The sequence below is a fragment of the Coregonus lavaretus genome (genome assembly GCF_964263955.1).
Source record: "Coregonus lavaretus genome assembly, chromosome: 5".
Lineage (NCBI taxonomy): Eukaryota > Metazoa > Chordata > Actinopteri > Salmoniformes > Salmonidae > Coregonus > Coregonus lavaretus.
In genome coordinates, this window is record NC_139992.1 from 54,535,874 (window position 1) to 54,550,043 (window position 14,170).

The following is a 14,170-nucleotide window of genomic DNA, read 5'->3' on the forward strand; positions in this document are numbered from 1 at the left end:
CAAATCAGGTGCTCGCCTGATCGCTGCATCCTTATTCCAAAGAATAAGTGATATTTATAACAGTGAAAAATCACCTCTGTGTCACGGTTTCGGCCGAGGCTGCCTCTCTCCCTTGTTCGGGCAGGCTTCGGCGTTCGTTGTCTCCGGAATACTAGCTGCCACCGTTGTATGTTTCATGTTCGTTTGCTTTTGTCTGTTTGTTGTGACACCTGTTCTCGTTTAGCGTAATTAGTGTCCTATAAGTTTCTCGTTGTGTTTGTCTAGTGTTGTGTGTTATTGATTTTGGTCTGTCGTGTGTTGGGCTTATTTTCGCTATTTCGCTCGGTTGAGCTTTCCTCCACTGCGTTGGAGTGTTACGCACCTGTTAGTGCGCTTTTTGTTTATTCGCCTTCGTGCGTAATTTTTGCCTTCGGGCAAGTCGTGTCATATTTTCCTGTTTGGAGATTGACTAAAGTCTGTTGGACTATCCTTCGGTTGTCTGCGTTTGATTCCACCACTACACCCACCTACAGCACGCGTGACAGAATAACACACCATAAATGGAATCAGCAGGAGCCGCAGCAGCCCAGACGACGCTGGAGGACCAGGTCCGGGAACAACGGGACCAGATCCTGCAGATGGGGACCGCACTGCAGGAGGTGATCACCACCATCCGAGGCTGGGGAACGCCTCCACCGCCACCCTCCCTGCCAGCACCATCGGCCAGTCCGCCCATTCCCGCACCGGAACCCCGAGGAGTCCGACTCTCGCTCCCGAGGGCCTACGATGGGACCGCGGCCGGGTGTCAGGGATTCCTTCTCCAGGTGGAGCTGTACCTGGCCACCGTGCACCCGGCGCCCTCGGGACATGAGAGCGTGTCCGCCCTGATCTCCTGCCTTTCCGGGAAGGCATTGGAATGGGCCAACGCGGAGTGGAGGAGGATCGACGCGGACACCATCACGTACGACGAGTTCTCCCGCCGCTTCAGGGCGGTGTTTGACCATACCCGGAGGGGAAAAGCGGCGGGGGAGCGTCTGGTCTTCCTCCGGCAGGGGAGGAGGAGTGCCCAGGAGTTCGCCCTCGAATTCCGTACTCTAGCGGCAGATGCAGGGTGGAATGATCGGGCTCTCGTCGATCACTACAGATGTAGTCTACGAGAGGACGTCCGTCGGGAGCTGGCCTGTAGGGACACCAGCCTCTCGTTCGACCAGTTGGTCGACATGTCCATCAGGCTGGATAACCTGCTAGCTACCCGCGGACGTCCCGAGGGGGGTCCGTCCATTTCACCCTCCAGCGCCTCCGAGCCGTGCCCCATGGAGCTCGGGGGCGCTGGCGCTAGAGAGAGGAGGGGTCGGCTTACTAGGGGGTCCATCTCCTGCACCAACTGTGGTCGGGGAGGACACACCGCGGCTAGGTGCTGGGGATGGCCTCCTAGGGGAGAGGACGACAGGTCCCGCACTGGGGATTCCTTCCAGGTGAGTAGGCGCCCCACTCACCCAGAGCTCTCTGTTGCACATTTCTGTATACCTGTGAGTTTTCCACAGGTAGCACCTCATTCCCAGCATAAGGCGCTGGTAGATTCAGGCGCGGCTGGGAATTTTGTTGATAAGAAGTTTTGTTTAGCCTTAGGGATTCCCCTTCTTCCTGTTGATGTCCCTTTCCCCGTTCATGCCCTAGATAGCCGTCCGTTGGGTGCGGGCTTGATCAGGGAGGTCACTGCGCCACTTAGGATGTGTGCGCAGGGGGGTCATCAGGAGATGATTCAGCTATTTCTGATTGACTCGCCTGCGTATCCGGTGGTGCTGGGCATGCCCTGGTTGAGTACCCATAACCCATTTATTTCGTGGCAGGAGAGGGCTCTGATGGAGTGGTCTGCCCAGTGTGTGGGTCGATGTTTGGGCGTTTCCGTAGGGGCTACCTCGGTGGAGAGTCCAAACCAGGTGCCCGCATTGCACGTTCCCCCTGAGTATGGGGATTTGGCCATCGCGTTTAGTAAGTCGAGGGCGACGCGGTTGCCACCCCATAGGCAGGGAGATTGTGCGATAGACCTCCAGGCAGGAGCTGCGCTCCCACGGAGCCATGTGTATCCTCTGTCTCAGGAGGAGAAGAAAGCTATGGAGACTTACATAGACGAATCTCTGAGACAAGGATACATACGGCCTTCCACTTCCCCTGCGTCCTCGAGTTTCTTTTTTGTGAAGAAGAAGGATGGGGGTTTACGCCCGTGCATCGATTACCGTGGTCTCAATCAGATCACGGTGAAGTACAGTTATCCACTCCCGCTGATTGCGACCATGACTGAGTCCTTGCATGGGGCGTGTTTCTTCACTAAATTAGATCTCAGGAGCGCGTACAACTTGGTGCGCATCAGGGAGGGCGATGAATGGAAGACAGCCTTTAGTACCACCTCGGGGCATTACGAGTATCTTGTCATGCCATACGGGTTGATGAACGCTCCGTCAGTTTTCCAATCATTCGTGGATGAGATCTTCAGGGACATGCAGGGGCAGGGGGTCGTTGTGTACATAGATGACATTCTCGTGTACTCGCCTACCCGTGTCGAGCATGTGGCCCTGGTGCGCAGAGTGTTGCGGAGGCTGGTGGAGCACGACCTGTATGTTAAGGCAGAGAAGTGTCTGTTTTTCCAGGAGTCGGTCTCCTTTTTGGGGTATCAGTTGTCTGCGTCAGGGGTGAAGATGGAGGTAGACCGGGTGTCAGCCGTGCGTAATTGGCAAACACCAACCACTGTGAAGGAGGTGCAGCAGTTTTTGGGGTTTGTGAATTACTACAGGAGGTTTATCCGGGGTTTTGGACAGGTGGCAGCTCCCATCACGTCTCTCTTGAAGGGGGGTCCGGTGCGTCTGCAGTGGTCTGCCGAGGCGGACAGGGCGTTTGGGAGGCTGAAGGACCTGTTTACCTCGGCTCCAGTGCTGGCGCATCCGGATCCCTCTTTACCATTTCAGGTAGAGGTGGACGCGTCTGAGGCCGGTATAGGAGCCGTGCTTTCACAACGGTCAGGCGCGCCACCTAAACTCCGCCCCTGTGCCTTTTATTCCAAGAAGCTCAGTCCGGCGGAGCGAAACTATGACGTAGGGGACAGGGAGCTGTTAGCCGTGGTACAGGCCCTAAAGGTGTGGAGGCACTGGCTTGAGGGGGCTCAACACCCTTTCCTCATTTTGACGGACCACCGTAACCTGGAGTACATCCGGGCAGCGAGGAGGCTAAACCCTCGGCAGGCTAGATGGAATATGTTTTTGACCCGGTTTACATTTAAGATCACGTACATCCCTGGGTCACAGAACGGTAAGGCAGATGCGCTGTCTCGGCGGTATGACACGGAGGAGAGGTCCGTGGAGCCCACTCCCATACTGCCGGAGTCGTGTCTGGTGGCACCGGTAGTGTGGGAGGTCGATGCTGAGCTCGAGCGGGCGTTACGCACCGACCCTAGTCCACCACAATGCCCGGAGGGTCGGAAGTACGTTCCGCTCGAGGTTCGGGATCGATTGATCTATTGGGCTCACACGTCACCCTCCTCTGGACACCCGGGTATCGGCCGGACAGTGCACTGTCTTTTAGTGCCAAGTACTGGTGGCCCACGTTGGCAAAGGATGTGAGGGTTTATGTTTCCTCCTGCTCGGTGTGCGCCCAGTGTAAGGCGCCTAGACATCTGCCTAGGGGTAAGTTACTACCCCTGCCCGTTCCACAACAACCATGGTCCCACCTCTCGGTGGATTTCCTTACTGACCTTCCTCCTTCACAGGGGAATACCACTATACTGGTCGTTGTGGACCGGTTTTCTAAGGCCTGTCGTTTGCTCCCCATGCCGGGCCTTCCTACCGCCCTGCAAACTGCCGTAGCCCTATTCACCCATGTGTTCCGGCACTACGGGGTACCCGAGGATATTGTGTCTGATCGAGGTCCCCAATTTACCTCCAGAGTCTGGAGAGCTTTTATGGAGCGGTTGGGGGTCTCGGTGAGCCTCACCTCGGGTTACCACCTGGAGAGTAATGGGCAGGTGGAACGTGTGAACCAGGATGTGGGTAGGTTTCTTAGAACATACTGCCAGGACCGGCCGGAGGAGTGGGCAAGGTACGTTCCCTGGGCCGAAATGGCCCAGAATTCCCTACGCCATTCCTCCACTAACCTAACCCCTTTCCAATGTGTGTTAGGTTACCAGCCGGTTCTGGCACCTTGGCAGCAGAGCCAGATCGAGGCTCCTGCGGTGGATGAGTGGGCGCGGCGCTCGGAGGAGACATGGAACGCTGCACACGTCCACCTGCAGCGGGCCCTCCGACGTCATAAGGCGAGCGCCGATCTCCACCGCAGTGAGGGACCGGTGTACGCACCTGGTGATCGAGTCTGCTCTCTACCAGAAACCTGCCCCTCCGCCTGCCCTGTCGGAAACTGGGTCGGCGGTTTGTAGGGCCATTTAAAGTCCTGGGAAGGTTGAACGAGGTGTGTTACAAATTACAACTACCTGTTGAATATAAAAGTATTAACCCCTCGTTCCATGTGTCCCTTCTCAGGCCGGTGGTAGCTGGCCCACTCCAAGAAAGTGAGATCAGGGAGACTCCTCCGCCCCCATTGGACATCGAGGGGGCACCGGCGTACTCCGTGGTACTCCGTGAGGTCCATCTTGGATTCGAGACGTCGGATGGGGGGTCTCCAATATCTAGTGGAGTGGGAGGGGTACGGTCCGGAGGAGCGGTGCTGGGTGCCGAGGAGAGACATTTTGGACCCGTCTCTCCTGACGGAATTCCATCGTGGGCACCCGACGCACCCTGCTCCGCGTCCTCCGGGTCGTCCCCGAGGCCGGAGTCGGCGCACGTCTGGAGCCGCGCGTCAAGGGGGGGGTACTGTCACGGTTTCGGCCGAGGCTGCCTCTCTCCCTTGTTCGGGCAGGCTTCGGTGTTCGTTGTCTCCGGAATACTAGCTGCCACCGTTGTATGTTTCATGTTCGTTTGCTTTTGTCTGTTTGTTGTGACACCTGTTCTCGTTTAGCGTAATTAGTGTCCTATAAGTTTCTCGTTGTGTTTGTCTAGTGTTGTGTGTTATTGATTTTGGTCTGTCGTGTGTTGGGCTTATTTTCGCTATTTCGCTCGGTTGAGCTTTCCTCCACTGCGTTGGAGTGTTACGCACCTGTTAGTGCGCTTTTTGTTTATTCGCCTTCGTGCGTAATTTTTGCCTTCGGGCAAGTCGTGTCATATTTTCCTGTTTGGAGATTGACTAAAGTCTGTTGGACTATCCTTCGGTGTTCTGCGTTTGATTCCACCACTACACCCACCTACAGCACGCGTGACACTCTGTTATCATCCCCCTCTAGTATTATATCTCATCTCCCGTGCTCACTCAGTGATTTGATTGACAACTCACTGTGGATGTCTCCATATCATTTCAACTTACTGCCAAACCCCTCTTTTCATCTAAATGACCTTGTTTGTTCATTGGTTCTAATAATATGCCCCAAATTGGCAGACTTTGGACATTCAGAAATATCGCTGGGCTAAATGTGAACATTCATAAAATAAATGGATGCATGTACAAAATGATTTGATCCTGATGATTTTATTGAAATTCAGATCAATGAAAACATGTGCACCTACCATGGTTCTTAAAGAAAAAGGGTTATAGGAATGCTACATACAGTGGGGAGAACAAGTATTTGATACACTGCCGATTTTGCAGGTTTTCCTACTTACAAAGCATGTAGAGGTCTGTAATTTTTATCATAGGTACACTTCAACTGTGAGAGACGGAATCTAAAACAAAAATCCAGAAAATCACATTGTACAGACCTTCTCCAGATCCTTCAGGTTTCGGGGCTGTCACTGGGCAATACGGACTTTCAGCTCCCTCCAAAGATTTTCTATTGGGTTCAGGTCTGGAGACTGGCTAGGCCACTCCAGGACCTTGAGATGCTTCTTACGGAGCCACACCTTAGTTGCCCTGGCTGTGTGTTTCGGGTCGTTGTCATGCTGGAAGACCCAGCCACGACCCATCTTCAATGCTCTTACTGAGGGAAGGAGGTTGTTGGCCAAGATCTCGCGATACATGGCCCCATCCATGCTCCCCTCAATACGGTGCAGTCGTCCTGTCCCCTTTGCAGAAAAGCATCCCCAAAGAATGATGTTTCCACCTCCATGCTTCACAGTTGGGATGGTGTTCTTGGGGTTGTACTCATCCTTCTTCTTCCTCCAAACACGGCGAGTGGAGTTTAGACCAAAAAGCTCTGTTTTTGTCTCATCAGACCAGATGACCTTCTCCCATTCCTCCTCTGGATCATCCAGATGGTCATTGGCAAACTTCAGACGGGGCTGGACATGCGCTGGCTTGAGCAGGGGGACCTTGCGTGCGCTGCAGGATTTTAATCCATGATGGCGTAGTGTGTTACTAATGGTTTTCTTTGAGACTGTGGTCCCAGCTCTCTTCAGGTCATTGACCAGGTCCTGCCGTGTAATTCTGGGCTGATCACTCACCTTCCTCATGATCATTGATGCCCCATGAGGTGAGATCTTGCATGGAGACCCAGACCGAGGGTGATTGACCGTCATCTTGAACTTCTTCAATTTTCTAATAATTGCGCTTCTCACCAAGCTGCTTGCCTATTGTCCTGTAGCCCATCCCAGCCTTGTGCAGGTCTACAATTGTATCCCTGATGTCCTTACACAGCTCTCTGGTCTTGGCCATTGTGGAGAGGTTGGAGTCTGTTTGATTGAGTGTGTCTTTCATACAGGTAACAAGGTGTCTTTCATACAGGTAACAAGTTCAAACAGGTGCAGTAATACAGGTAATGAGTGGAGAACTGGAGGGCTTCTTAAAGAAAAACTAACAGGTCTGTGAGAGCCGGAATTCTTACTGGTTGGTAGGTGATCAAATACTTATGTCATGCAATAAAATGCAAATGAATTACTTAAAAATCATACAATGTGATTTTCTGGATTTTTGTTTTAGATTCTGTCTCTCACAGTTGAAGTGTACCTATGATAAAAATTACAGACCTCTACATGCTTTGTAAGTAGGAAAACCTGCAAAATCGGCAGTGTATCAAATACTTGTTCTCCCCACTGTAGCTTCTCTTGGTGGGAGTAAGATAAAGTTGGTATTCTTTGAAAGCAATGTAAAAGTAATTCGTAATATTGAGTTGCCCCCCCCCCCCCCCCCCCCTTTATTACTAATGTGTTCCTAATATTTGGTATACTCAGTGTATATCCGTTTTTTATTTATAAAATGACTTTATTATGGGCTTATACAGTACATAGTTATCCAGGAAAGATTTTAAGTGTTTGCCTCTTGGATGTTTATTATTATTTTTAATTTTTTACATTGCTTTCAAAGAATACCATCTTTATCTCACTCCCACCAAGAGAAGCTACAGTGGGGAGAACAAGTATTTGATACACTACCGATTTTGCAGGTTTTCCTACTTAAAATCTTTCCTGGATAATTATGTACTGTATAAGCCCATAATAAAGTCATTTTATAAATAAAACACTGATATACACTGAGTATACCAAATATTAGGAACACATTCGTAATATTGAGTTGCCCCCCCCCCCCCCCTTTTTCCCTCAGAACAGCCTCAATTTGTCGGGGCATAGACTCTAAAAGGAATCGAAAGCGTTCCACAGGGATGCTGGTCCATGTTGACGCCAATGATTCCCACAGTTGTGTAAAGTTGTCTGGATGTCTTTTGCGTGGTGGACCATTCTTGATACACAGAGGAAACGGTTGAGTGTGAAAGTCCCAGCAGCGTTGCAGTTCTTGACACAAACCGATGCGCCTGGCACCTACTACCATACCCCGTTCTAAGGCACTTACATTTTGTGTCTTACCCATTCACCCTCTGAATGGCACACATACACAATCCATGTCTCAATTGTCTCAAGGCTTTAAAATCCTTCTTTAACCTGTTTCCTCCCCTTCATCTACACTGATTGAAGTGGATTTAACAAGTGACATCAATAAGGGATCATAGCTTTCACCTGGATTCACCTGGTCAGTCTGACATGGAAAGAGCAGGTGTTCTTAATGTTTATATCTCAGAGATATACAGGTCCAGGTGCAAATGTCAGGACTCTTGGTTTGTATTAATGTTTTTAGAACAGTGACATTGTTAGTGGCATGAAACAGCATGGCTCTACAGCAAGGAAAGCCTGAGCTCCAGGGTTCCCAGTAGAGGGAGGAGATCCAGGGCCAGAGGCCAAATCTGCCATGTGTCTGCCCCTGTCAAGAGGCCTGCCAACTGACCTGGCTCCCCCAGGGCTCCCCCTGTCCTGTCCTGTCGTGCCTGATAAGAGAAAATGGGATTTCCACTGGCAGCTGCTCAACCGGCACCCTGGCTTAGACTCATCAGAGGGAAAATAATGAAAGAGAGAGATGGAGGTATGTGAGGTAGGAAATTAGAAGAGAGTGGGAAGGAGGATAGAGAAAGGGCATAGGAGGAGATGGAGAGAAAAAGGGAAATTGAAAAATAGTAAAGTGGACCACGGTTGTTCCACTATCACAGATTACCTCCACACCTGACCATGCTTGACCATACATATGCCTATACTGTACTTAATGTTATTCTCCTCCCCCTGCCTGTGATCCTGCTTCCTGACATTGATCATTCTCGTGGCCCTAGGCTCCTGCCATTGCCTTTTGCTGTGCCCCTACCTAGGCTCCTGCCTTTGCTTCTGTCATTGCCCCTGCTATTGCCCATTGCCGTGCCCCTACAGGCTCCTGCAAATTTACCCTGCCGTTGCCCATTGCCTTACCCATACGTAGGCTCCTGCCATTGTCCCTTGCTATGCCCACTAAGGCTACTGCCATACTCCTGCCCAAACCCAGTCCCTCCTATCTTTTTATAGCTGTGGGCTTTTCTTGTCAATAGTCTGCACTCTGGGGTCTCTACCAAGGATTTGAGACTCAGGGGGAATCAGTCTGCCTACCCTCTCAGCCAGACTTTGATTGTGTTACCGTCACTAACTGAAACTGTCTCAGCAAACCTCCTAATCCTTCAACTCAAGAGGCAGAGGCAGGATGGCCCTTGTGTGTTCAATAAGGTTTCCCTGCCTAAAATATTCCATACAACAAAATAATGTTTGTAGTCTCTCTGACTTTCTTTGAGTTCCCATAGGTCCTCTATTGTTTGATCTCTGTGGTGCATAAACATTCATTTAGTTAAAAAAGGATTAGACTGGGTTTTCTCTGGGAATGTGTTGAAAACAGAATCCACTCCAAATTCTGAAAATATTGTGTGTGTGTGCATTATTTTCTGTGTGGGTTTCTGTGTGTATAGGGACCTGCGTATGTGGGGAGTGTACATGCTATGATGTGGATCCATCGGGGGACTGGGGTGACATTCACGGAGACACCTGCGAGTGTGACGAGAGGAGCTGTCACGCAACCTACGACAGATACTCTGATGACTTCTGTTCAGGTGAGACAGGATGGCAACTGGCTGTGTTCGCTTCAGTCTGATACACTCAAATGTAACGCATTCTATATGTCACTTTAATACAATGTTAATGCAATGTCAACATGTACTTACATAGGGCAACTATGAGGGCAAGCTAATCTCGGTTACCCAGAAGTAAAATTATCATGTGATTATGAACAAAATGTAATCAACTAACAACATGGACACAAAATAGACCATTATATTACATAATCTTTGTCATAGTAACCCAAAGATCTTTGTGAGGGTTACATGAACTTTAGAAACTGGATACATTCTGTTCTTGATTAAAGTCCAGCTGATTCAGCTTTAGAAATTGGGCGTTGCGTGGAATAATACAGTTTGAGACAAGAAAAACACTCCACCCACTTCTGTTCTTCAGGATTACCCTGAGATCACAGACACAGGGCCAACACCAAAAACACTCTTCCATCTGGTTCTAATACAACAGTAAAACTTTAAAAAGTTATGCTGTTTCATATGTAACTTTAGTAACTTATTGGGCAAATGTAAGGACTGAGGAAGCTCTCACTGTGCCTTCTATTGGTGATGATAAAGTATATTCCTATGATTTGTTTTAACAAAATATATTTGCAATGGAACAGCTTTTCATGTTTATGGTGTTTTGTTTGTCAAAACGCAGTAAATCTCTCCCTCTCAACACTAAATTCTCCCTCATCCTTTCCAGTGCCTTTTCCTCCCTCCCTCTGCCACTCGCTCCCCTCTTTCTCTATTCCTCCCTTCCCCAACCCCAAATCGCCCCATCTACTCACACACTTTCTTCTACCTCATCTTTCCACTATTTTCCCTTTCTCCTCCCCAACCCCTTCATCTTTACACTCTCCCTCCTCTCCCCCAGGACATGGCCAGTGTAACTGTGGAAGGTGTGACTGTAAGGAAGGCTGGGCGGGGAAGAAATGTGAGCACCCTCTGTCCTGCTCCTTGTCTCTGGAGAGCAGCCTGAAAAAGTGCAAGGGAACATCTAACATGCCCTGCTTCGGACGAGGTACAGAAAACTACAGTACAGTACACTACAGCACAGTAAAGTATACTTCCAATAATTTCTCGTCACCATGGTTTCAATGTGGTTTTTAAGAAATGGTGTTTATAGTTTCAAATGTTGGTGCACCATACTCGAGCTAACTGAGCAAGCCAGTCCAACTATACACCGGTCCATATGGAATCCCTATGTGCCTAGTGTTGGGATCTTAGCAGAACTGAGGGGATGCCAAGTGTCTCCCTTTCAGTTTACTGGCTAATGCAAGGCTGTGTGTGTGTGGAGGATCACCCTCCTCAGGAGGACCACCCTCCTCACTGAGGAGGACCACCCTCCTCAGTGAATTTCATAAAAATTAAAAGTGAAACATAAAAAAAGTTATCATTTTGAGATAAAACTATACTAAATATATTCACGTCACCAAATAATTGATTAATAAAACAAACTGTTTTGCAATTAAGGTCTATAGTAGCCTCAGCAGCACTCTGTAGGGTAGCACCATGTTGTAGCCAGAGAACAGCTAGCCTCTGTCCTCTGGGTACATTGACTTCAAAACAAAACCTAAGAGGCTCATGGTTCTCCCTTCCATAGACTTACAAAGTACTTATGTCAACTTCCAGAGGACATCTTCCAACCTATCAGAGCTCTTGCAGCATAAACTGACATGTTGTCCACCCAATCAAAGGAGCAGAGAATGGATCTAGTACTGAAAGCATAATTTACTGCTAGCTAGCACTGCAGTGCATAAAATGTGGTGAGTAGTTTACTCAAAGAGAGAGAAAGACAATAGTTGAACCATTTTGAACAAATTCATTTCTTCCAAAATTAAGGAGAAGCAAGAGAGAGAGACAGAGAGAGAGCTAGCTATATTTGGTTGTATTTTTTCAAACTTTCACTTTCACAGCAAAATAAGCTAGCTAGTTCAGCCCACTCAAACACCCAGCTCAAACAGAGAGGGGTGCTATGTTAGCTAGCTGGCTATGGCTATCCAACACTGGGACCAAATATACATGTATTGCCACTGGGGTCCGCCAGTGTAACTGCTAAACTGCTTATGCAGCTAGCTAGTTTAGCCTACTCAAACACCCAGCTCAAACAGAGAGTGATGCTGTAATATTCCATATGTTCAATATGAATAATACAATTATGTCCAGACACAGATCGAGTTGATGGTCGTTTACCTAGAAGTGTTGCATGGCTCACACACAAACGTTTAGTGGTTGACTGACTACCATAAACTGTAGTACTATGGATCCACCATGAGGTGCCATATTAGGTTAATGTCGTCGTAAACAATTATCAGTCTTACAGCACTGTCGTGCCTAAACATTACAGATGCTATGTTAGCTAGCTGGCTATGGCTATCCAACACTGGAACTCTTCCAAGTCAAGGTAAGCGTTTGGTTTTTTGAATTTATTGCCACTGGGGCCTGGCAGTGTAACTGTTAAACTGCTTTCTGACTGTACACTGTACTGCATGATTGTAGCAGGTTTACTAACGTGTTAGTTCTAGTAGTTCTAGTTGACAATGACGTGACAACGATGTAGGCTGGGTGTAGCGGTTAGCGGTCATGATATGAAAGTTTGGCTTGGAAAGGTTTTTTCGCCTGGTCATAGACAGCTGATGTGTTGTGCACTGAAGTCCACTGAAGGGTGGTCCTCTGTAGCTCAGCTGGTAGAGCACGGCGCTTGTAACGCCAAGGTAGTGGGTTCGATCCCCGGGACCACCCATACACAAAAATGTATGCACGCATGACTGTAAGTCGCTTTGGATAAAAGCGTCTGCTAAATGGCATATTATTATTTTATTATTATAAGGGAAAAGGTGAGAGGAGGAGAGCGCGTAGATAGTTGCGAGAAGGAATTATATATACAACCTGTAAAGTGATCATGCTGTTTTTAGGTGGCTGCTATGAAAGTGAACTGATTTCGTGTGACCAGGGGTGTATTCATTCCGCCGATTCTGTTGAAAGAAGTTTCTTAAACATAAGCAAACGGAATGAACCGGGGATAAACATAATTTGTCCAATAGAAACTCTTGTTTGCAACTGTTGGACTAATGATTACACCCTAGATCAGCTAGATGCAGGCAAGAGTGTGCAGGCAGCATTGAATGTGTCACTGTCTGTCACCTTGATTACTCAAAATACTCTAGACCTGTGTACCTACGTTGTAAACTTTCATTCATAGGCTAGGTTGTAGCAACCTCATGATCGGTACAGGGATAAGTCGAGTATCATGTAGTAACCTAAACCTATCGATGTAACATTGAGCTGGGTGAATGGAATATGAATGACAGTCATCCAATATGCTGTAATAGAAATAAGGCCATGCTCATAAAAAATTTATAATTCTCCCTCATCTTAAACAGCACCGGCCGCCCATGGTGTGTGTGTGCATGTGTATGTGTGTACCTGCTTGTGTGTGTGTGTGTAATGAGCATGGCTGGCCAGTTAATGTGTGAGTCAGGGTAGGGGCTGCTCTCAATAGTACTGGCCTGGATCGATGTGTCTAGATTTATTACACTGCATTATATGCCTCATTAACTGTCCCTCTGGACTGAGGAAGCCTGTTTTCTTGGGACCTCCTTATTCTGGGTGTGATTCTTATACCCGACTCTCACTGAAGTAATAAAGGAAACCAATGTCCAATATTGCTGATAGCAGTGGGTTTTAAATAGACTAATACGATGCGCTTAGATACCAAACAGATCTAATGAGATCCAAACATTGTGTGGATGTTGTATTTGCGTCATGGTAATTTTTCATGCGTAGCAAATGCCTTGTACAGTAGCCTACACTGTAACGGAAAACGGTAAATTATATGGTAATTATTTGTATTATCAACAGTAAAGCACTCTGAAACATTTTACTGCAGCATACTGTAAATCATGGTGCATTGTGGGAAAATGTTGTGGGCGGTGAAAGAATTGCTATATTTCGAATGGTACTGTAATTCCACCACGTATAATACAGTACCGTACCGTATCTTTGGTGCGCCAAAGACCTTTTGACCTCTAGTGGATGCATAGTATTGTTGTTTCTGGCTAATTAACATATTTTGAGGTGTGCCTTGTAAGACGCTATATTTGTTGCACCCATGAGTGAGAATGCTGTACCAATTTTACTCCTATATGGTTATAGTGCCCTATCAATTTAAAATGTATAGGGGACAGATTAGTGGCAGGAAGTCTTAAAGCTTAAATGGTTTAGCATTTTGCCATGTTTTACACTGTAGTCGCTGCCAGTTTGGAAGCCTTTCACTGTGCGAAAAGGGTAAATATTAGGGGATATCTTTATTTATATATTTCTGGATATCTGACATTTTATTAAATAAAAGGCGTAGACATGCTCCAGATACGCATGTCCTTAATTTTAGATACGGAGCTAGGATATTCTCCGTAATGGGACAGTTTCTACATGCATCCAATCTGGACCTCAGAAATCTCCCTGCTACCATGTGAGTCCAGGGAGATATCTGGGGTGAGATACGTTCAAAATACGCACCTGATGCACCTGCACCCACTTACATATTTGTAGAATATTCTAACTCCACAAAGGGTATGTGTCAACATACTGCCTTAGGCATGACCGAATCCACATATTTTCAGAATTGTATCATATCTGTAATCATTAACTGATCATTTATGTATCCATATTTAAACAAAAAAATGTAATAGATACCCTTATATATGTAGTATTCATCCTCGTATGTCTGATCGAAAAGGGGCTAAATCCGACTCATGAAATGTCCAG

The 14,170-nt window shown here is 47.7% G+C and overlaps 1 protein-coding gene across 1 annotated transcript in view; it reads left to right on the forward strand.

Moving 5' to 3' along the window:
• Positions 1-14,170, forward strand: part of itgbl1 (integrin, beta-like 1) — a gene marked incomplete at its 5' end in the record, with an annotated part of 139,056 nt that overhangs the window by 20,186 nt on the left and 104,700 nt on the right. Inside the window, 3 exon segments of the mRNA XM_084161589.1 lie at positions 9,157-9,182; positions 9,185-9,400; positions 10,278-10,424. Of these exon segments, the coding sequence (XP_084017715.1) occupies positions 9,157-9,182; positions 9,185-9,400; positions 10,278-10,424 (389 nt within the window).